The following is a 23,378-nucleotide window of genomic DNA, read 5'->3' on the forward strand; positions in this document are numbered from 1 at the left end:
CGGGTTTCCTTGTTTTCCCTGATTCCCCTTCCCGGGTGGGGAGGGGTCATGGGGTGAGAGAATAATTGTCTTAACAAGAATTGTGTGTTCTTAAAACCGTAACGTGTGTGCACGCCTGCCCACAGAGGAGCTGACACCTGAAGAGGCCTTTCCGCAGCAGGGCACAGAGCCGTTTCTGCACCCAGCGCCTTTCCCGCACTGCCATCAGTGCAGGGACATTGTCTGGAGGACGGCATGGTCGGCACGTGGGTGTCCCAGCCACCCGGTTTCCTGTTGCTGGGAGCAGACCCAGGCACAAGGGAACAGCCCCTGTTACCCCTCAGGGAGCCTGCACCGCCTCGCACAGCGTTCAAACACACTTACCTCTACCCACTTTTTTTTTCAGACCCACTAAGCACCAAGAATCAAAAGCCATAAAGCAAAATAACCTGTGATGCATTTTCACAAAGTCTAGATACTGTATTATCTTTACTTTGAAATAGTAATGCAAATGAAGCTACATGTCTATGTCATGAGAAGGGGTTTGTGTGTGTGTGTGCGTGGGTGTGGCTTTTCTCCATTACATAATTTTTCATCTTCTGAAGAAATAGCATCTTGCACATCTTACGTGAACACATTTCGCAGTTGATCAGCAAATGACGGTGGCGTTAACCATTGCAGCTGGTTTATTACCGTAAATATCTGAAATACATTCTTTAATGGAGGCCAAGCACAAAAACACTGCAGTGAAAAAATATGAATGGAAACCTGCGTTTCCCCATTTGTCAAGAGGAACCATAACTGCAATCAGCATAATTGCAGCAGGAATTAACGGGGTTCCTCTGAGGAGCTGGTGGGCTCTTTCTGATCAGAGAATATAAATACAGAGAAAGTTATACTCACGTGTGACAATCTGATAGCTATACAATATTCTGTGTATAGTGAACAAAATTACTTTTATGAATCCATGGCATGTTTCTATAAAAATGTAGTAAAGAAAATTGAATGTACTGTGGGATATTTTTCTATTAAATGCTACGTGGTCCTTTAAAAAGATATTTCTCCTAAAATAAAATAAAAAGTACCCATCACTGCACATCCCAGATCTCACAGAGAAGAGGTGTGAATTTGTGATCATTCACTCTCCATGACATCAGCATCTCTGCGTGATGGTGGTTAAATGTCCGTAATTCTGTGAGACGGCCCAGAAGACACGCAAAATGTTGAGGGTTATCTGGGTGGTGAAGTTTGCAGAATTTTTGTAGAATATCCAGCAGGGGTTCTTGAAGCCTTTCCACGGACTCTCTGTCCTTTATGTATTGTCGATCTGGTTATGGTTTTAAGAGAAAAGAAGTAATTAGCAAATATATGCTCTGATACAATGTAAATATTTGCACTGATAAAAGAATATAAAATATTCTAATATTTACACTGGGCACTGATGTTCACACCCACCAAGAATATTTATTTTCAAATGAAGAGGGAATAAAAATACTTAACGTTGTCTTTTTGCTTTGGGGTTTTCATGTAAGCTTCCCACTTCTAGCTAAGGAAAACTTTCAACTTTTTCAAAAACTGAAGAGTTTTAACTTGGAAATGTTTCCCTGGGGGTGTATCATCATCTCCCAGCACAGTTCTGCACCCGAATACATCCTGTGATGCATTGCAACAACTGAGCAGCACAGCATAAGTTCTTGGAGGTGTAGTACAAGTCGGGAATTTGGCCGGTAGAGAAGAGTGTACAAGCAGGTCACCGGGGAGAAATCGAACATCTTCATCCTCAGATGAAATTTCTTTGTTAGAAAATACTTGTCTTTTTATTTTGTTCATATAGAAGTATGTGTTTGGGTATTTGGAGAAGGAGGAAAAGAGAAGGATGGGGGTTTTTTTTGTCACTGAAATTTTTGGCATAAAAAGATTTCCTAAGCCACACTGAGACAAAGAGCGGTGGAATTGCTTCACCTTCCCATCTTCCATGAAACCTGATTGGGAACCTCAGTGTCTGTCTTCTGTCCGGAGACATCTCCGTATGTTGTGGGCAGAGCTAGTTAGTTCTGTGTTGTCAAAGAATTAGTTTTTACAGCAAAGGGCTGTAATCAGGTGTCATCGGGGCTGAGACGCTACTGTGGCGATACATCCAAAAGGTCAGTTTCCAACACTTCATAGTCAAGAGGGCAACTTGCTACTGTCCTTCTGCTCTTCCCTGCTGGTGTTTGTTCAATAAAGGCTGAAGACCTTCATTGCCATTCTCTATTCTAATTTATAGGGTTTCCCAGTTTCCCTCCGCAATGATCTGTAGTGATGTGCATGTAACCACATCTGGGATTTTCTGAAGAAAGAAGCCTGTCCTGCTAAGCAGTGGAGAGATACCAGTAACTATTTTTTTTTTTTAAGCAGGGTATTTAGGCACTTTTTTTCCTTGTATGCAAACCCAGATGGTGTAGCAGGACATTTGGAGTTTGGATTTGTGCGCTTGTTTTTTGGTTTAACAACTGAATATACTGAATAAGCATGTATGCTCACTATGTAGAATGTAAGTTTTTACAAATCTCACGTCACGCTCCTCATGCTTTCTTTTCAAATCCACTAACATTTGATTCTGGATTAGAAGTTACCTGGAGACAGGATAACTATGGCTGTGAGCAGCGCGTATTCTTCCTGTGTCATCTTCAGCTCTCCAATGCTTTTATAAAAATTAAACATGGGAGTTATGAATTCATCTGAGATACCTGTGAGAGAAAAAAAAAAGTTATAATATTTTTTAATTACTGGAATAATCTGTTTTCTTGCCACAGATAAATTATTTGGTATTTGAAGCCTTGACTGTCTAGGTGGGACAGATTTACTACACAAATCAGGCCTGATGCAAGACAATTAGTTACAAAAGTACAAGCACATCCTTGTTTTCCAGGTGAGAGTAGAAACAGGCAAGCTCTGGGAATTTTTTTCCACATGGTTTCAAAGTCTTTCTTTCAAGCAAGTCCTTTTCCTCTACAGGTTTGTCTGTCTAGCTCTTCAGGACAAGTCTCATACATGTTTTTCTCGCTGTCTGCTGATATTCTAGCTGCCTTCTGTTTCCAGTATGCACAGTCTGCGAAACAGTCCCCATGTTCCCTATCTTTCCATTAGTTATATGGAAACCTCTCAGGGCATATGGTTTAATTCTAGCCCAGCTCTACTCTACAACGAACTGCCTTGGGCAGTTGCTTCAGTTGTCTCCATAAAGAGTCTTAATTTCTCCTTTTATGTAGCCTGAAACTTTAGCTAGGTCTAGGATTACCTGTAGTCCAAGATCAACTTGCTTGCAACTACTACTGCCTTCCATCATAAACTGGGGTATTATAAAGTACGGAGCCATAAATAATTAAAATCCAGCCCAGTTTAAGGGTGGGATCATGCGATCCTCTTGCCATCAGTGAAACCCTTTGGGATTACCGAACTGGGGCACGCCGGCTGGGCTTCCTCTTACTGACTTTGTCATCAGGTCACAATGTTCTTACTTAGCCTTAAATTACAGATATACTTCATTCTGCTTTTTGGTGTAAAAGAGAAGTAGGTCCTGTGACAAAAATATATTTTTATTTTTTTTTAAACTGGTGTGTGAGTCACTCAGAGCAGCCACCAGACTGTTGACAACGGCTGCTTGCAACTCTGAAGTGGTGGCATGGACGAGGTGTAGAGATCTGAAGCAATGGTTCTGCAGCAAGAAGCTTTTTGGTCTTCCTTGGCTGAAATGGTGGAAACCTCTTCTGTTCCCACAGACAAGGGCCATAGGATTTCTTGTCATTTTACTCTTAATTTTGAGCTGTTCTGGGAGAAGACTTTATAACTTGGTGTGGAAACTGCATGAAATAATGTGATTTTGAGTGTTGTATACATCATGAAGCTGAAATGCGGGACTGGTAAGGTTTGGAGTGCCTCCAGTAGGGGAAATTCAAAATGAAACTCATCAGATGGAACTCAAAGAAAGGAAACATGAAGTCACTTGACTTAACTACGAACAAGTCACATTTTGCTGTGACAGTGAGAACTTACTTCAGTCGGTGGAATAGTTACGTGTCCCAACAGTGAAAGTATGGTCTTGCAGGGTGCGGTTTATTTTGTGGCTGGATGACTTGTTTAAGCATATGACATGAGCAACCTATGTTCACTTCAGATTACAAGCCACAAATCTTGTTTTTGTAACAAGTTCAACACTATTAAGAAGAGTCTAAGTGAATTCAGCAGATATATATGATGTGGGTCAGCTCATCCTGTGGCAGTTAGTAACACAGCTGGAGCCTCTACAGAGCAAACAATAGTCATAGCATCTAATGATCTGTGAGGTTTATGTCATTAGTCATCAGCGTTAACTATTTAAAATTTTGAACACTACTTATTGCTAACTTTTGGGGAACCGCCTGTCTCTCTACTGAGCAGTTTTAAATGCCAAAGTTCCTTACAATACAACATAAGTAAAGAACACATACATATGACACGCCAAAGTCCTAAAGTTCACGTGAATCTAGAGACGGGAGAAAAAATAAGTCTAGCTGAGCCCTAAAGCAGAGCAAATTAATTCCTTTCGTGGAAGTGAATAGCTCAGCAAAGACATGAGAAAAGTCCAAGGCAAACTGGATATTTTTAGAAGTCTCCGTGCAAGGTATCGCGCCACTGGGCACAATCGCCTCGACAGCAGACAGGAAATGGGAGGAAGTGGGCTGTGACTAAGACTCCCACCATTTGTTTCTCATATTCATCATTTGATGATTTTTTTTTTTCCTCTTTCTTTTTTGGGTCAGGTTAGTTTTCAGCTGGATGAATGAATTGTTTTGCTGACCGCAAAGCTCCTCAGGTCCTGCTGTCAATATAGCAGAAGTGGCATGAAAATGGTGCTGGTGAACAGGGTGCGGGATGACTAATTCAGGTCCTCACTGGTCCAGGCGCCGTATAAGCATGCAGTAAAACAATCCTTGCCCCAGAAAGCTTCTAATCCAACATTAAGAAACTAAAGCAAAAAAGGAGCACAGATGTGGAAGCAAATCAAATTACGGCAGAGAGCTGCTCTGCACTACTGTACTCCAAACAGACAAAAAAAAGGCAAAACGGAAGAGGTGAAAGGGAGTAAAAAGGGATGTTACAGCTATGCCACTGATTTACTGCTTTTACTAAAGAGAACAGAACTTTGAAATCTTTAAATAGATATACATCACAAGAGAATTATGAATGAAACCATGCAAAATGAGCAATTTTGAGACGAGAATAATGGAAGTTTTTCTTGGTTACTAATTTTGCCCTCACCCCATCTGTGCTGGAGTTTCCGTTATGTCATCATCCTGTATGCACAAACTGCTGTTCCATCACAAGAGGGGGCTGTTTTCTAATGTGATTGAAAACGCTTCAGTTTGAATTTAATAAGCTCCACCAGAAAGAAAAAAAGCAGGAAACAGATGTTTATAGTTCTTTCCTTTTTTTTTTTTTTTTTCTTATCTACCGTACAAGATGTTGTCACTTCAATTCAGGTTATCAGAAAAAGAATTAAAGGCAATTTGGTACTCATGAGTGAAAAAGCTAGAGAAGTGAATTATATGACTTTTCAAATGCCATTGTTACAAATCATACTCCAAAAGTGAAAAAAATCAAATAGATAAAGTTATATACCTGGCATCAGTGAGAACAGAAAAGTTTGCTCTGTCAAACCCTCTTTATTTAGACCAGACAAGAGCCCTGCAGTGTACTGTGTCAGATAGGCAGAGCTTCCTGGGCAGTGTTACTGCTGCCTCCTCCTTAACTTTTTTTCAAAAAGGTTTAAAAATCTTTGTTTCATGCACCGTTACAGCAATAAGAACATGCCCCTCCTTCGTCTTGCATTATGCAGCATTCTGAATTACACAGATTCCTCCCTAACCACCAGCCCGACTCTGTCACCTGCGGAAGATCCTGCAATTCATTTGATTGATTTCGCTACGTTAATACATGACGGGCTGTAAACCCCGCGGCAGTCAATGGGACACACTACCTTTACTGAGTACAGACTTGCGGCGTTAGACTGGAGCAGATTTAAACCCCTGAGCATTATTCGTTCAGCATCCCTTACTTCCTGCACAATTTCACTCTTATCTGTAGCTTAAGACACAGCATTGGTTTAGACCTTGCCTTTTTTAGGGTTTTGTTCCTATGATTTCTCTCTGAAGGTAAAAGGACTGTTGCTTTTGTAAGGTTTGCCATTTCAGGCCATAAACAATTATGTGGTCAACATGATTGGAATAGATGTTTTTTACTGTGATATTGAGTCATATTGCCAGCTTTTTGAGACCAGTATTCTCTCTTCGATTTCGGCTGTTGATTAAAACTGAATAGATTAATCTATTGCAAGAGGAAATCTTGAGAGTAAGTACTAATTAACAGTAACTAGCACTGTGTGATTAATATGGATAAAGAGATCTTTTTTTCTTGATAAACATGAAGGTGCCCGTGGATATTAAACCAAGGGTATATTAGCAGCTGTTTTATGAAAATAAAATATATTAATTACTCGCAAAATTACATCTTATCTTTCACAGTGTTTCATCTACCAGAATTGCTTTCCACGCTGCTTATGAGCTCTGCCTCCTAACCTGTTCAAATGCATCAGTGGCCCTTTAAACACTGACTAAATTCATCGTGTTGATGCTGAGAGCCAAAAAGGGCAAAATCTAGCCAGTAGAGAGAAGACACACCAGAGCATGTTCATGTGACTCTCTCCTCTATCATCACCTTGTAGAAGTTAAACGGCCAACTTAAATGAGAGGTTAGCATGTGCCAAGGAGAACTCATAATCAGGATAGCAAAAACCCATCATCTCAAAAGCAATCAATAGGACCACTGTGAAGCCACCATTGCAAGCAAAGAAACCTTAGTCAAAAAAAAAAAAAAAACCCAAACAACCAAACAGCACCACAAAACAACAAACAAACCAAACCTGCAAGGAGGATGCAAATGACATTGCCACACACCATCCTTTGGCAGTGGCCTGAGTGCCTGCAGGCAGGAGGGAAGTGCGGTCTGGCACACAGCAGCAGCATCTGCACTGCCTTGAGCTAGGCTTCATACGTTCAGTCTATTTAAATAAGTTTTTGGCCTGGAGAAGCACACTTGTGCAGAAGAAAAGGGGTTGGGTCCTCTGACATCTGTTCTTGTTTTCAGGGGTATAAATTAACTCTGTAGATACGACTTAAACGCTTTTATCGATTTTATTTGACATTCAGGAACATGGCACTGCCTAACTCAGTGTGGTGGATTGTGCACTACTGCATATGAACAGAAAATCTCTTTCCTATACTCTGTAATTTAAAGTGGTCCTAATTTCTAAATATTTTGGGCAGTGTGCCACTTTGAGGTCGAGTCATAGAATGGTAAGTGCCTCCTGTGTGGATGCATCTGACCATTCGGAGGGTTAGACACCTACAATTTGCAGGTATGTTTAGAAACAAGGTGCTAGATACTGAACAGGTTGCTTTCTCTTAGGTTAGGTTATTTGGACTCAGAAATGAAGACCATTTCATTTTGTTTCCCTGCGCAAACCCCAGCACAATGGGGTTTTGAAGCGCTACCACGACTCAGTACTAATAATCAAATAATAAAAGCCAAAGGTAGCGGAAATGATTAGGTATCCATTGTTCCAGTGCCAAATTTTGCCCTTGGTTGCAGGAGTATCTTGTCCAAATCAATGGGAACTTTGTATCCCACATTCAAGGGCAAAAAGTGGCCTCTTGCCAATGCTTTGAAATAGTGGCTATTTCTTTTTTTCCTTGGATCTCCCTGTACTTCAGCACCTGTAACCCATCCAGGAGGACAACAGTATATTTCACAATGATGTCAGGTGTCCTGCTGCCAACCAAAAATTCAGGTCCAGATTCTTCTGTTTGTGTCCGTATCAGATAGTATCTTATTCCCCGATACTGAAATTAGTAGAACTGCTTTGTAGAATAAAATCATAAAATAAAAATCTGTGGCTCTTCAACACCACTAAAAGCAGGTGTCCTTGGGAAAACAAGCTATAAATGCTCACCGAGAAAACATTCAGTCTTTCAGCACGGGTTTTAAAAATATTGTACTGCTAGATAATGGGGAGAGTTTGTTTTCAAAATAAGAGAAAGAAACTAAGCATTAAATTAGTAGGCTGCCAGCCTTTCACAGAATGAATCAGTCGGTCACAACTTGGTGTATGCATAGTGAAACATCAACTAAGATGAGTAAGTGGCACAAGCGCTCATTAACATTAAATAAAATGTCTCTATTTCTCATTAAGTCTCCATATTAGAGTGAGTAGGAGAGGATTTCAGACTCAGGAGCAGCTAATGAAAGAATTTCTATAACACCTTATGAAGAAAGACCATAAGGGCACAAACAAAGGCAGTCACTGAGATGTACCAGGACTTGAGCAATACGCTCAAGCTAAGAAATAAAAATACACCTCATCAGCATGAGAATAAAAACGAAGGCTGCCAATGCTCAAAGGTCATCACCACCAGATCTCTGGCTTTTTTTGTCAGTAAGAAAAAAAAAAAAAAATCCGTTCCATACAATCAGACTGGGGAAGGCATAAATATTAATGGATGAGAGCAGCTTCCAAGTGGACATGGTGGCAGGTGACAGGAGTCTGGACAGCTTGTGACTTTTATGCAGGATGCCCACCCCCGATTTTATGGATACAGACATCAAGGCTTGGCAATGTGACATTCAGACAATTGTCTGCACCTAAAAATATGTGGACAGAAGTTCTGACTAACAGCAATAATTTATGGCTGATGGCTTGACAGTGTTTAGGACCTCAATAGGAGCCGTGAATAATCCTGATGCTTCTTCTTCATTAATTACCTATAAATTTAATTTCTAAACTCTCACTTGGCTATCACTGCATTTGCTCTACTGCTCTCTATTAGTCTTTGCAGAGTGTTTCAGCTTGCTGCATTTAGTTTTGTTTTTCAGTGAGGTGTATGCAAAAAAAAGAAAAAAAGTCCGTATTTACAAATTTATGTGTAATTCTCTTGGGTTTTCTTCTTTATTTGACTTGGGTTTAATCTCTTCTGGCTATTTTATCTCTTGGACCAATCTATAACATGATAATGGCCAGCTGCAGGTTTTAGTACCATGTGTCCTTACTGGTTAAGGCTGGAAGAGGCTGCTAAAATGTCTATCCTAATACCATATTTAGTACAGGCTATTAGACTAGAGCCCTGGTGTTGGGTCCTATAACATGCAGGTGTGTGAAATGCATATTTAATATACATGAAAGCTGTATGCGTAAGCAACGATAACAGAAGAATTAGGATGCCTTTCTTTCATTCTGTTTAAACTCAGGACAACTGAAAATGACCACGATTTAAACGACAGAAAGAAGATGTTTCACTAGTAGATATTTTCCAACAATTATTCAATTTTCCTAAATGTGTAATTCTGGAATTTATCATAAACTAAGACAAAATGTGCAGAAAAATTGTGCCAATGCAGCTCCTGAAGTAAAACAAAAAAACTCTGGTAGCCTGTGTGATGACAGACAGGATTTCTATGAAAATTCAGTGAAGACTGAGAAATACCCTTGGGAAGCATGAGAGCACCAAACCTGCCTAGTAAAAATCCTTCCTCTTATAAACTAACATGCTTGCATTTTTGGTGCAAAGGAAGTGATGCCACTAACTGACAGGCAGTTACCAGTGCTGAAAACACAGGCAGAGGGCCAAATAAAAAACACATTTCAGCCTTTTCATGCAAGGGACATTGCCACGTTGACAGATACGCTCTAGCATGCAGCAACATCAGTCCAAAACGAGAGACTCTAGAATTTTTGAATGACTTCTGGCTCTGTGCAGTAGCACTTACAGTTAAATAGCATCGGTAGCAGCACTTCTTCACTTAACAAATGCAAAGATTTACAAGCTGCTTTTGTCATTTATTGTCACAGCCCCATTAAGCGCAGCCAAGGAAAAAGTGTTTAAGTAGGCTTGAATTTGCACAGGGTGGAGAAATAAAAAAAGAAAAAGGGTATTTTGTCCCGTATTCTGGCTATAAATGGGAGGAAAGAATGCAGCCAGCCTCAAGTAAGCTGGGTAATATATTATCCTCCTGCAATATAGGGAGGGAGAAATTCTAGCAGCAGTATTTCCTTTTACGTCCCCAACTTGAGATCCTGGGGACCTTGAGGGAAGATGTTTTAGAGAGGCTTTTCCAAGAGCAATAAGATATATATGTGTATATATACACACTAAAAAAGTTACTGTGTTTAATTTCTCGGAAACTATTCAGTCCAGGTTTTCTTCCGACCCAGAACTCATTTTCAATTTACCTTGGAGGGTTTTTTCCCCACAGAAAAAAAGTATTACACAAAATCTTCCTTTGGGATAAACAATGCCACATTTGAAATCGTTACTTGTCTTGAAATTTTCTTCTACGCAAGATGCTATTTTTTTATTCTGCTTCATGACAGGTAAATAATATTACTGTAGGATATGATGTCATATTCCAGCTAATTATGTTATGATATGAAATGCCATCTTTAAGTCTAGTACAAACTTGCAAAAAATAATATTGCATCTCATCTGGACTCAATAGCTACAGAGAATTAACAGCCTATTTTAAAATTATGAGTAAGGAAAATTTCTTGGAATGACAAAATAGCTTATGTAATGTCCTGGATCAAAGTACTTCCTGCTTCTATTTTTTATGATCAGTTGACACCTTGAATGCAAAGGTTGATACTTTACAGATTAGAGAAGCTTTTCAGTAATCATGTATTCATATGGATTCATTTCTCAAAGACCTATTTTTATGAAAGATTTAGGTTATAATCAAACAGAAAATCTCTTAATGAAGACATTTGGATCCATGACAACTCATTACAGTTTCCAGAAATTATCTCTGGCCTTCTTCGCGTACTTCTCTGCCTGCAGAACTTTGACCACAAGCCATTCATATCACTCTGAAAGTCACCATTTCCAGACCATCAAACAATAGCCTCTTATCATAAATCAAAATGAAAGAAATATAAAAAACTACAAAATACAAATCTAGAAATGAATGTGGTAAGTCAAACTAAATACATACCTTCAGCAAGTGAATTATTCTGAAGTTTCCTAACTCCTTTTCAGGGTTTCAAATATATAAGTGTTGGCCTAATTTTTGCATATATCAATAACACATAACTGATTTTAAGAGTTCCAGAACTGAGTTCAAGCCCATTTCTACAACTAGTATTGAGGTTAAACATTCTCCTATCTCTTCTTCTGACCATTAAAAAGAAAGGCCAGGAGCCAGAATCTATAGACAGACTCTCGAATTCAAAATTGGTTTCACATTTGAATTTTGCATGATAGGTAGCTGAGGGTTGGATAAAGCTTTCTGGTCAATACAGAAAAAAGCAAAACATTCAGTATTGCATCAGCGGAGCACAAAGAATACGTAACAATGCAAAACATGACTTTGCCTGCTTTGAGGAACAAACAATATCCAGCCCTGTTTGGCTTTTCATAATTATTAAGATTTATGTCTAGAACCAGTAGAATTTATCACAGCCATTGAGCCTTTGATGGACCTTAAGAAGCAGAAAACATACTGAGAACATGCCATGTTTATAATTCTTCTATGCATCTTGTGATTCAATTTTACCAAACTGACCCTAAGAATAGGTGGTTCCTTTTAGTCATCTCCAGTAACATCTTAAAATCTTTTTTTCTTTCCGTCTTATAATGGTTGCCTTTGAAAGCATAAATATTGATATTTTATGTGAACAATTTGAAATGGTGGTATTTTTTCTTCATCGTTCTTTCATGCTTATCATTGGAGACTTACACTGGGTTTATCTGATGTGGCGTTATTCATAATACTTGCAACGTATTTATAAATAAACCTTTACCTTATGACCTTTCAACTCAAGGCTGAGTTAGAGTTGTTCTGGTTAATATAAAGAACAACATACAGATAAACCTGTTTCAGTGCTAATAAACAATTTTACCAGCTTTCCAAGGGCAAAATACTGACACAGAAGTGGTGTTTGTTTTTCCCTTGTTAAACAAGATACTTACCACTATTGCGAATTCTTTCTTCTAAAAGGACGGTATGTCCTGTAGGAAGTTTCCTACTGAAGATCTCAGCTGAACGCAGGAACATGGCTTCTACTGCTGAGCCCTTCAGCAAAGCAATCTGATCTTCATGATCGAGGGTTTGGAAGCCTGGGGAGATGTTAGAGATAAGTAAGACAGCAACAGAAAAGTCCCCGCTGCTTCCTGTCCTGAAGTTGTTGCGCGTGAGGTGCTACACATCTGCATAACCTTGATGTTGATGTCAGTAGGGTTGCCAAGTGCTGCGGAAATTGAAACGCAGATTCCAGAAAATGACACAGATTTGGACCTCACCGACGTTTATGAGAATTAGATCTGTGTTTCATTGTTCATGGTACTTTAAGAGGAACATGATAAGCAAAATCATAATGCTAGTGGTGTAGTATTACCAATAGTGGGGATTTTGTCTAGCCTGGTGCTGCTCCCTAACATCTTCTGCCATGTTTCCATCAGAAGTCTCTATATGATTCTCCCACAGCCATGCTTCTTTCAGCTCTTTCCATGCTCTGATGGCAAAATCAACATTTGAAGCATTTAATTTTAAATATTTCATCTTGCCTTTGGACTAATACACTATTTTACATAGAAGCTTCCTGCTGTGCTTTAAATATGCATTTCTCTTTTTGGAGGGGAAAGACTCTAAAATCCACTGAAGAAATCAGAAGAAATTTGGTAACTTGTGTGAACACACAGCTGCTCCTCCAAAGAGGAACGGGGAGCTGAAGATCATGGGAAACTCTCCTCATACATGCCATTCCAGGTACCCACCTTATACCCACCCCCTGGTTCTGTGAGGAAGCACAGAAAAAGTTAAAGTAGTGAATTAAACAAAAAGGTGATAAATCCTGCCAGATGTTGTACTCTAAGTCAACACTGAAAATTGTAGATTATTCAATTACAAAGCTCTTCCCTTCTTCATTTGCTGCAAGCCAGTATCCTGGTTAGCATAAAAAAATATAGTCACGACTGCAGTGCTAGGCTTTGAAGCAAGCCCGTAACACACAGAGGAAGGGTCAATATGATGGGAGTGCTAGGAAAATAATGTTTTCATGCAGCTAAACCTTACAGCACACCTTCCTTAATTACAAGGAATCTGTACCATGCCCAGTGTTCACTCTTGAGGTAACATCAACTTGGGAGTTAAAAAAATACTAATGATTGATAAACTCAGCTTTTCAGTGCCTGTCCATAACACACCAGGCAACAACTGTAAATATTGGCGGCACCAACTAGGGGAAGTTCTTGTTTAGGACTCACAATTCAGTGGATTTCATGACTTAGAGGCTGCAAAGCGAGCGAAGCAGAGTCTGGCAAGCGTTAGTGGTAATTTAGAGGCAGACTATTTGGCATTGCAGTGATATATGAAAATAAAATCTCTCTGGAGATATGACCCCTTCTGTAAGCATTTTGTTTGTCAGTAGGTAAAGAGTGCCACATCTCAGAGTGGCAGAGCTTGAATTATTCAACATATTATTCCTCTGAGCACAAAGCTCCTTTTCTTAGGCAGTGCGTGAAGAATGCGTATGTGTCAGAGGAGGAGGCATTTTTATATAGTCTTCAAAATACACACAACAATCACCAAAGGGCAACTGAAAGGCAGGTAAACTTTGCAATAACAAAATTTGTCCCCACACACTGGATATACCTGGTAGTTTTTTTGTGAATTCCACAAGAACCTGCACATGACTGGTAGCCATTTCTGTTAAAATCAGAAAATTTCCTTCAGCACTGAATTCCTCGTGTAACTGTTGAAAATCAAACCAAACAAAATCTGTTAATATTCATTGTCTCTGCACATTTAAGAATGTAAAATACAAGAATTATTAGACTGGATCAGGCAAGAGGTCCATCTAATACTGCAGTTTGTCTCCAATGGTTGCCAAAAACAGGTATTTTGGAAGGCAACATAAGAAGAAAAAGAAGTAGGCAGTGTCCTTTCCTCTGGAATACCTGTTTCACTTCCAGTGTCACGTCTAGCAATCAATGATTTAGACACTTCCTGAGCTAGAAGTTCTATGTGTACCATAATATTTAACCAAAAGCCTTGTTAGCCATGAATTTGTCTATTTATTTTTTTTAATATATTTTAGTTTTCACCTCCTCAACCTCCCATGGAAATAAGTTACACAAGTTAGTTATGGATTATTCAACTCTCCCCCTGTAAGTGTCTTCCCTTTAGTTTTCAAAGTTGATGACTTAGGAAATAATTTTCTACAGTCATTTTGGTTTTGTTTGGGTTTTTTTTAAGTTTGAACATGACAATTCTGTAAAAAAAACGTATCTCTTTTAAAGCCTTTTTTTCCCCTTCTCCCTGTTTCCCAACCTTTTCCCATCCTACCATGGAAACTGTGATTTCTTAAAGGGAAAATGAAATTTCTAGAAGGTAGAGAGGGAAAGGAAAGAAGAGGGGATTAAACAAAAATCCAAACCTGGAAAATGTTGGGAATTTGGGTTCAAAAAAATGAACTATTTTCAAGCTTCCAGGCTGGTGTCTTTATAGAAAGGAAGCTTGGCTGCAAGTCGAACTCAAATCACTGCCTATACTGACAATGCAAAAAACCAAAGCTCCAATCAGCAAGTGTTAGATTTGAGCATAAAAGCGTATTCCCAGAGCTGAAAGATTTTTCTTAGCATTTGAGCTTGCTTTGAGCTGTTGACTGAATGGGAGAGATCCTGCCCCCCTTGCAGCATGTTTTAACTGTAAGCTTTTATCCATAGTTAATCCATTTTATCCATAGCTCTGCTACTTACAACGCCTACTTATACTGAGCACAAATATTTTCTGCTTGTAATCCTCATCTTCATTATCTGCATCTCAAAAATTAGTTCTTCAACATACTTACTAGTTTTTTTGACACCTCCTGTGGTATTTGTTGTTTACTGTATGAATCCATGATGTAGTCAAGAAGGTTCTGCTGTTCTGGGGTAAATTCTACTTTCTCCTATACTGGCAAAAAAAAAGCCCGTCATGAAATGCAGTCATAGAAATGATCTAGCATCTCTTGCTTTAGGCAAAAGCCATACATCTATTTCTCGCGCTTGGAGACAAGAGGTTTGCTTGTCACTAAGATTTCTGTAGAAATGTACAGAAGAGAGGTGTATAATGCTTCCAAACTGCATGAGTTTGTGTGATTTATTATTAGAAATAAGGAAATGGTTAGCAAATAACTAGGTATGCTCACACTTTAATATCACACCTCACCATATGTGATACATACCTGACGTGTATCACAGAAAAAATACTTTATGTATTTCATAAATGCTTTACTGAGTTTTGAGTAAAATTATCAGAACTACTTCTATACATGAGGTATTTCCTTGACTTGGTGGGAGATGGAGTTCTAATTCATACAGACAGCTCCAGAGAGTTTGCAAGTACTCTATATTCACTGTACTAGCTGCATTTACCTCAAACATCGCCACTATTGTACGAACTGTTACAAGAATTTTCTTACCCTATATATTTTAGTTGTAGATGTCACTTGTTTCATGTCATGGCCTTCGTTATCTTCATTGACTGTCTGATCTGGGGGCTGTTTCACGTTTTTGCGTAGCCTTTTTGACTTGCATTGTATTTCTGTTAACAGACCTTGAACACATAATACAACAGATAGCAGTTGGATTTATATATGCCTCAGGCACTGAACAGGTACATAAACATGCCCATTAATGCCCTTCACACTAACATACCCCTTTACCTATGCAGATTATTTCCTCAATGTGTCATTATCTTTGGATATGAGTCTAATGAGAGATACTAAGCACACAATAATGAGTAGTCTAGCTCAGCAGGAGCCTGTCCCCAGAGCAAAACAGTTGGTTCTGGTGACCCAGCATCCACACATGTCAGGGATCTTGCTTTGAACCAGCTCTAATCTGGTTTTACAGACAAAAAAAACCATTAGCGATGGGAGTGTGCTGGAGTGTGCCTTTGGTTTAGTTTCATCCAAAAGAAAAGCCTTTCATATGCTCCAACACCTGAACCATGGCACAGTAAAGGGGAACAACTGGAAGACTGTCATCAAAAGTGTGCTCCTCATACAATCCAAAAACAGTAATTGAGGTGCAGCTGTTTTTACACAAAGGGCATTGGATGTTTTCCGTAATCTTTAAGCGATATTATGGCTGCAGCGCAGAATCTTCACACAGAAAGCCCACTCAGAAGAGACGATTCCAGGGCTTTATCCATCACACCATCACTATACAGATAGACCAACAGCTGAAAGTGTAGGCTCAGAAGTAACTCAGGCTGGCAAATGTACCTTTAAAATGTATTTAAAATGTTATCCAGTTGGTCTTGCTATTTTGAATTTCATTGTATTAGAGGACTGAATAAGGCCCTGGTTTTACTATACAATGTCACTCGCCCGAATAAAAGGATTTTTGCATTTGTGGATCTTTTTTGGTCTCAACTAGATTTCAGTACTTTAGACCAGGGAGCATCCTTGTGTGGATGTCATAAAAACTAGCAATTTGCTTGTGCTAACAAAAGAAAGGGACAATAGATACCCTACACAACCTGTGGAAGACAGCCAGAAAGCACAAATGAAAAAGTAAACAGCTAAGTATTCGTCTAAAAATAAACCTATCAGCACAGGACTTTCTTTCTTTCTTTTTTTTTTTTTTTTTTGAGCTCCTTTCAAGTATCCTTCCCATTCTTCACCTCTGAAAATGCAGAGCTGGAAAAGAGGCTCATTCAGTGAGTATATGATGGTGGAGGAAGATACCATGAAACCAGTGAATTTCGTTGTGAATGTTTTTAATTTCCTGTTTAAGCACTATATAAAATAACCTACCTGAACTGCTGAGAGAAGAGGAAATTTACATGATTAAAATAAGACCTGCAAATAATACCTTGAAAGGGGGGGAATAGGAATGGTGGAGATAATAATTGGTATCGAGCCATGTAATTTGTGCTGCCGCACAGCATCATAGATTTCTTTTTCTGAATTATTCAGTGCATCCTTTAGTGGTGTTAATGGGCTTGTGCTGTTTTCTACCAGCTTAGGATCTGGTCTACTACCTTCCAAGGGAAAATTTGGTTTACGTTTGCCTTAAGCAATAAGACAGATTTTTCTCATGCTCCCTGCTATTGAGTAGTACCTTGACATCTTATTCTGGCTCCATTTAAGCTATCTGGGAAACTATGTAAGAGACAGGACTTTACTTTTTCCCTCAGAAATAGCAAGGTTTCAATGGGTACTAAATGGGTATTACCTTCCAGCAAGGGTGGCAGAACCTGGGTCTTCCCTAGGCAGACATTTCACCCAAGAAACTTGCAGTTTATATCAAAATGACAGCAAGTGACTAAAATTGATGGTTAGTAATTTTGATCTGTCTGTAGTTTGTGTATAAAGGGCAGGAGTAGGATTGTTGAGTAGCCGTGCCATAAATATTTATAAGAATTTACCTCCTTGTTCAGAGGGAAAAAAGAATCCACAGAGCTTGCAATTACAATCCTACAGAATGAGTAACTGAAACAAAGTTCAAGGTAACCTTTTATTTCCTAGTCTTTTTTTTTTTTTCCAAATAAATGCTCTATACTACTAGAAGCTTCGTGTTTTACTGTCCTGGATTGCCTTGAAGTAAAAGCAATTATATAGCACACTCCTACTTAAAAGCCATTAAATACTAGCTTGCCAAACATCCTCATTGCAGTGCATCAGAGCATGCTTATGGTTAAGTCATGAGCAACACAAGATACCCAGTGTTTCCATTGCAGAGAGAGAGTCGGATGGCAGCGGCACTCACTGGCTTTTATTTCACATATGCCAGCTTGTGAAAATGATAGGCCAGTTTAAAAATTTCATGTGGGCCCAGTCAGTATTACTTACGCTGACCTATTCTTTTTTCAGTGATGGGTTGGGTTTTTTGTTGTACTGAAACACTTAGGCTATTTTGAACCTTCAAAATTTTGGAACAATGGGTCTGGGATCAGCACCATAGGGGAGTCATTTTCCTCTGACTCTTAGGGACACATTGAGCGCTGTCATCGCCGTGGTGGTGTCTGTTCATATGTTTACGTATTGCAGTAGAATATGTCATATCTCAGGATCTTTGTAGCCTGTTCAATTTGCAGAATGAAAGATTAATTACATTATGCTGGCAATGCATTCCAAATATTGATGGAGCTTATTGTTTCTCACAAAACCAACAGTTAATATAGCATCTTCTGATCAGATTGAGGGACAGAAGTATATTAAAAATTCCAAGTAGATTAATTTCCTGTATGAACCTAAATTGGTTTCACACATACGTGTATGCTAAAATGATTGGAGCCATCAAGAAAAATAAATTGTAGCCCTGTTCATGGAAGAGCAGATGTTTACGGATTGTTTTCAGGAACAAGCTTGCAAAAATAATGGATTGGCCAACATTTTACTCAAAATGGAGTTTTAAAGGTGTTTAAAGTTGTGCTCCGGTATCCCTGTTGTTCTAAGTTACCCAATGTGAAGCTCAATTAAGTTTATAAGCTGTCAGTCTGAATAGAATATTCACTTGAATATGAAACATTTTTAGAGTCTGTCAGCTTCATTTCTGGTGACGGTTCTACCTACGTGCCTATATGCAAGGCAGGAAAATCTATAGTACCATGTGAAGAGCTAACCAGACTATAAAAAAGGGCTAGCCCTTAGCAGGCTTTGCCTGATTGCTGGGTGAGGTCTGGGAACATACACTTGGCAAGTCCATAGAAACTTCCTGCTAGCACCAGTCTTCTGCTTTTCTTGAGCATGGCACTGTTTGAAAGCTAAAACTTGGATTTAGCAAACAAGAACTTGACAGGGAGAGCCCCAGAAAGAGTAGCAAAGGGAAGCGCCAGGACTTTCCTGCTTTGGCTTCCACAACATTGCAAACTTCTTGCTCCTGGGGAGTCTCGTGTAGACTCCCTTCCCCGATGGCTTTTCCTTCCCGCTCAGGCAGACTAATGGCTGTCATCTAGTGCAGGACAGCCCTTCCTTCACCGTTTGCTCAGCTCTTACACCCTTGTGTCCCTGACCACAAACTAAATCCCATTGCTTATAGGTGCATTTGTCTTTTTCAACAGGATTTGATGCACAGGCACAGCATGATCTCTAGTGAGCCTTCCACCTGCCAGATGACACCTTTATAGCTTCATTATTAAAACCAAGATAATTAAACAAATACAGTATTTGATGCGCACTCTGACTATATGATGCAAATACCTGTATACATACATTCAGCCAACATGCCCATTTGCTTGCATTTCCTTAGACGGCACTCCTGGCATTTTCTCCTCATGTACATGTCCATCTCGCAGTTGCCTCCATTTTTACACTTGTATACTGCGTTTTTTGTGATGCTTCTTCTGAAGAACCCTGCACAACACAGCAGTGACACAGGTAAAAGAAAACACTCAAAGAAGCAAAGTAATCAAGTTGAAGAGCACTTCCACCTCCATTGGGTTTTCTGAATGACGCATGTTCTTCTGTACCATGAGTTTCTTTTAGTGCCTAGATGACTATATTCTTGATATTTGTACTGACAACAGCGTCAAAGTCATATAATTTAATAAATCAACATGATAAAATGTAGACCTAGACATTAGACATTAGCCCAAAGTGAGGTCCTGGAACTGTGAACTTTGGGAAAATCCAGACCCAAATCTGAAACCTGCCAGGAGCAGGCTGAGCACCAGCACTAGAGTTGTAGATTGATACCATACAAATAGCCAGTGAAAAAAAAATATGTGTCTGTTAAGTCTTTTGAGGTACAAGATGCGCAGAAAGAGAGTTCAGTTAGCTCATCAGCATTCCCTCAGCTCCTGGGATCTGGGATCTCAGGACCTAAGAAGCTCCACATACTGGTCTGCTTGCCCACCCCCAAGTTTAATAAAGAAGCGACATTGCCTGTTCTACATGAGGCCCCCTCCCCTGTTTAAAAGATACTCCAGCCTCATCCACTAAATATTGTCCACCTGATGAGTTGCGCAGTCACCGAATATCACCTGCGCAGGCAGTTCCCCTGCCCCTGGTATTGTCACTGGATTCACTCCAAAATTGCACAGTGGTAACTGCAAACAGCAACTGATCGAAGAAATTGAGAGGACCTTTCTTCAGCCTGTCCAAATCTCCTATTTGGCTGCTGCCTAGCTCACACCTCCAAGAGCGGCACTGTAGGCAAAATGTGGAGTGCTCAAGATATTAAAGGTAATTGAATAAAAGAGTTGTTACAAAATAACGGAGTCTTTGCTGCCAATGACGACTTGAACATTTCCTGAATTTTTAGTGCAACTCAGTGTGCCAACACAAACGTTTTACATTGCCCTTCGTATGGTAGAAATTACTTAGGATCAACTACAGAGGAAATCAGTTCTTCTCATCTGAGGGCAGGTTTCTGAAATAGGCTCCTGGGAATTTCTGCTGGCACGTCAGTGATTTACAGTGCACTTCAAACTAGAGCTCTGTGTAAATTTGCATTAACCTAAGCTATTAACAAAGCTTTTGCTTCTGTATCACCAGTGGCTGGCACAATAAAACCACCATCATTTTCCAACCTGGCACTTTGATGCACTAAGACAGGCACCAGGTGAGAACCTGTCTCCCATACTCAAATCACAGGGCAAATTCCGATGTGGATCTGAATTTTTGTCCATTGCAGGATTTGACTGTGTGTTTTCAGAGTGCGTTCAGCTAAGATACTCTGCCGCTGAATCTAGGCAAGATAACAGATGACGTCATGATTTTGCCATTGTCAGATGACAATTTCCCAACTTTGGCCCATGTTTTTATAGTTGCATCATCTCTTCCAAGCACCAACGTGTAGCTACCAGTAAAAAAATTCCACTATCTGGTCACAAAAAATCCGGCATTTCTCTGAATCTTCTCTAATTCCTGCTTGAAATCTCCTCCATGCTGTCTGTTTTATTGGCTGCTTTTCAGATAAATACAGTTGACTGGCATCAGTCGCTTTTGAAATGCAGATTGCCTGGAACCTCCAGCAGCCCCAGGCATTATTTTTATTCATCATTCACATGGTGTTTAATACATTACCATTTGCTGGTCGGGGAAGGGAGAAAAAGAGCTGGATTTAAGGTGTAAGTTCTTACTGTCAGTTAAAGGCAACTGCATCTGCTTTACATCATTTATGAATTTTATTTGTTAAATTTAAATCCTGTAACTTACAACACATATTAATTAGTAGTAAATGTTGAAAAGCTCTGCACAAATATTTATGACATTCCAAGTCCGACTGATGACTGTATCACTCACCCTACCCACAAGGTGTGCGTTTGGAGGAGCAAAGAAAAAGAGCTTTAGTAAATGAATATTTTTAAGTAGGTAAGAATGTGAAAGAAAAATGCAAAAATATGCATGTAAAAGCTAGGAACCAAAAAGATTCAAGCAGTCAAATATTTTCTCTTGAAAACAAAGTTTTTGGAAAACTGAAATGATGTGAAATGAAAAGTGAAATAATTTATTTGGCAAAAAAGTAGTTTTAAACCTACTCTACTCTTGCTTCAGTTTTATCATGAAGTGACTCTTGAATCATTGTCTTCTTGAACAGACTTCTTCATAATTAATTTTGAAATTAACTTTTCAGTATGAATGGAATTTCTATATATTTTATTCACTAATAATTCAAAATGAACTTAAACTGCCTGAAATACTCTGTGTGTGAACTTCTATACCAGGAAGAGTTTTACAAAAATTCAGAGGTAAAACAGAAATGACATCTGTTAAATTAATGAAGGGGTAACCCCAAAAGCTGAAGGTTTTTCTGGCAGTCTAACTGTTATCTGATCTTTCCAAATTACAAAAAGCTTATGTTGCCTGGAAATGTTGAATTTGCTTTGTTCTCTTAGCTAGTCATGAATACGATTAATTATGGCTAGAGCTGCTCCAATGTTACTCGTGCTGATTTTTCTTATGGAAATTATGAAAGTTGATGGCGGGCAGCTGTTAAAAGTGTAGATAAAAGCTTTGTAAATATCTCCGTTTGCCATCCTGATGGTCAGCCGCTTTAGCTTTTTTAATTTAAAAGTTTTTGAAGTTCACAATTGCTAACAGAGCACCTGCTCCACTCTGTCAGGCTATAAGACGTGCTACAGCGTTCCCTCCCACCATGCCCACGTGGCGGGTGTTAGTGCGAGGAGAAGATGAAAGCAGGACACTTCTTTGCAAGAAGTATTCACAGTCTGGCACGAGAGACATCAAACATTATCAGGAGTGGTTTGAAGATTGCAAAAACTCATGCCGCCAGCCTGTGCAGAGGGAATTCACAACTAGCTTTTCTCTCAGCAGAACTTATTCTGTGGCTTTATTGAACAAGCATGATACTGTGTCACACTTGTTCTGTAACATCTGAAAATCATAGAATCGTAGAATAGTTTGGATTAGAAGGGATCTTTAAAGATACCTAGTCCAACCCCCCTGCCAGGGCCAGGGACACCTTCCACTAGGTCAGGTTGCTCAGAGCCCCATCCAACCTGACCCTGAGTATCTCATCTACCACCTCTCTGGGCAATCTGCTCCAGTGTTTCACCATCCTTATTGTAAAAAATTTCATCCTTATATTTAGTCTAAATCTACCTTCTTTCAGTTTAAAAACATCAGCCCTTGTCCTGTCGCAACAGGTCCTGCTAAAACGTTTGTTGCCATCTTTACAGTAGGCCCCCTTCAGGTACTGGAAGGCTGCTATAAAGTCTCTCTGGAGCCTTCTCTTCTCCAGGCTGAACAACCCCAACTCTCTCAGACTGTCCTCACAGGAGAGGTGCTCCAGCCCTCGGATCATTCTTGGCCCTTAAAACCCAATATCACCATACAGGCCGAGGATATACCAAAAAGTCTTTGATTTCTGTCTGCAAAGGTTGTCTCAGAAATGCCCTCTATGCAGCAGGCTTTAAAGCACAGTATATTGCTCCCTATACTGTAACAATGCCTGAACCGCCTCATTTTTTATGAACCACAACTGTGATGCTATTATTGTTAGTCAAGGCAGCATTTTCTAAACTGATATATTAGAGGTGAGAGAAACCTCAAGGAAGCCTTTTTTTTTTTTTTTATAGTACCACAGGCAAACATTGTATGAGAGCAAATGTTCTGTTTAGTCTGCTTTTGCATAATATGTAAAATATTAAGGAAATAATTTGTTAATGGATGGTAGTGTATTAAAAAAATATATAGAAGTATATATCCTGCCCATATCTTTAGATTAATATTCTCATGAGGGATGATAATTAAGATCTTACTATTGTTCCTTCTTCCCAAGAAAGACAAACAAAAAGAATGGAGGGTGTTGCTGAACGCATTACCCAAGCAAGAATTTTTTAAAAAATTAACATATTTATCAGAGGATTGAATCCCA

General features: G+C 39.3%; 1 protein-coding gene across 3 annotated transcripts in view; it reads right to left on the reverse strand.

Moving 5' to 3' along the window:
• Window positions 1–475: 475 nt before the first annotated feature.
• The window catches only part of NR1H4 (nuclear receptor subfamily 1 group H member 4), a 43,220-nt gene continuing 20,317 nt past the window's right edge, over window positions 476–23,378 (reverse strand). For 2 of the 3 annotated variants that reach the window (XM_063322717.1, XM_063322719.1), the window contains 7 exons: window positions 19,238–19,390; window positions 15,509–15,642; window positions 14,897–14,995; window positions 13,699–13,798; window positions 12,018–12,164; window positions 2,595–2,708; window positions 476–1,306 (listed from right to left, as the gene is read on the reverse strand). In XM_063322717.1, the coding sequence (XP_063178787.1) occupies window positions 1,068–1,306; window positions 2,595–2,708; window positions 12,018–12,164; window positions 13,699–13,798; window positions 14,897–14,995; window positions 15,509–15,642; window positions 19,238–19,390 (986 nt within the window). In that variant the 3' untranslated portion in view covers window positions 476–1,067. The remainder of the gene's footprint in view (window positions 1,307–2,594; window positions 2,709–12,017; window positions 12,165–13,698; window positions 13,799–14,896; window positions 14,996–15,508; window positions 15,643–19,237; window positions 19,391–23,378) is intronic. The other variant, XM_063322718.1, reaches the window with a different exon arrangement.

Source organism: Chroicocephalus ridibundus, chromosome 1 (genome assembly GCF_963924245.1).
Source record: "Chroicocephalus ridibundus chromosome 1, bChrRid1.1, whole genome shotgun sequence".
Taxonomy (NCBI): domain Eukaryota; kingdom Metazoa; phylum Chordata; class Aves; order Charadriiformes; family Laridae; genus Chroicocephalus; species Chroicocephalus ridibundus.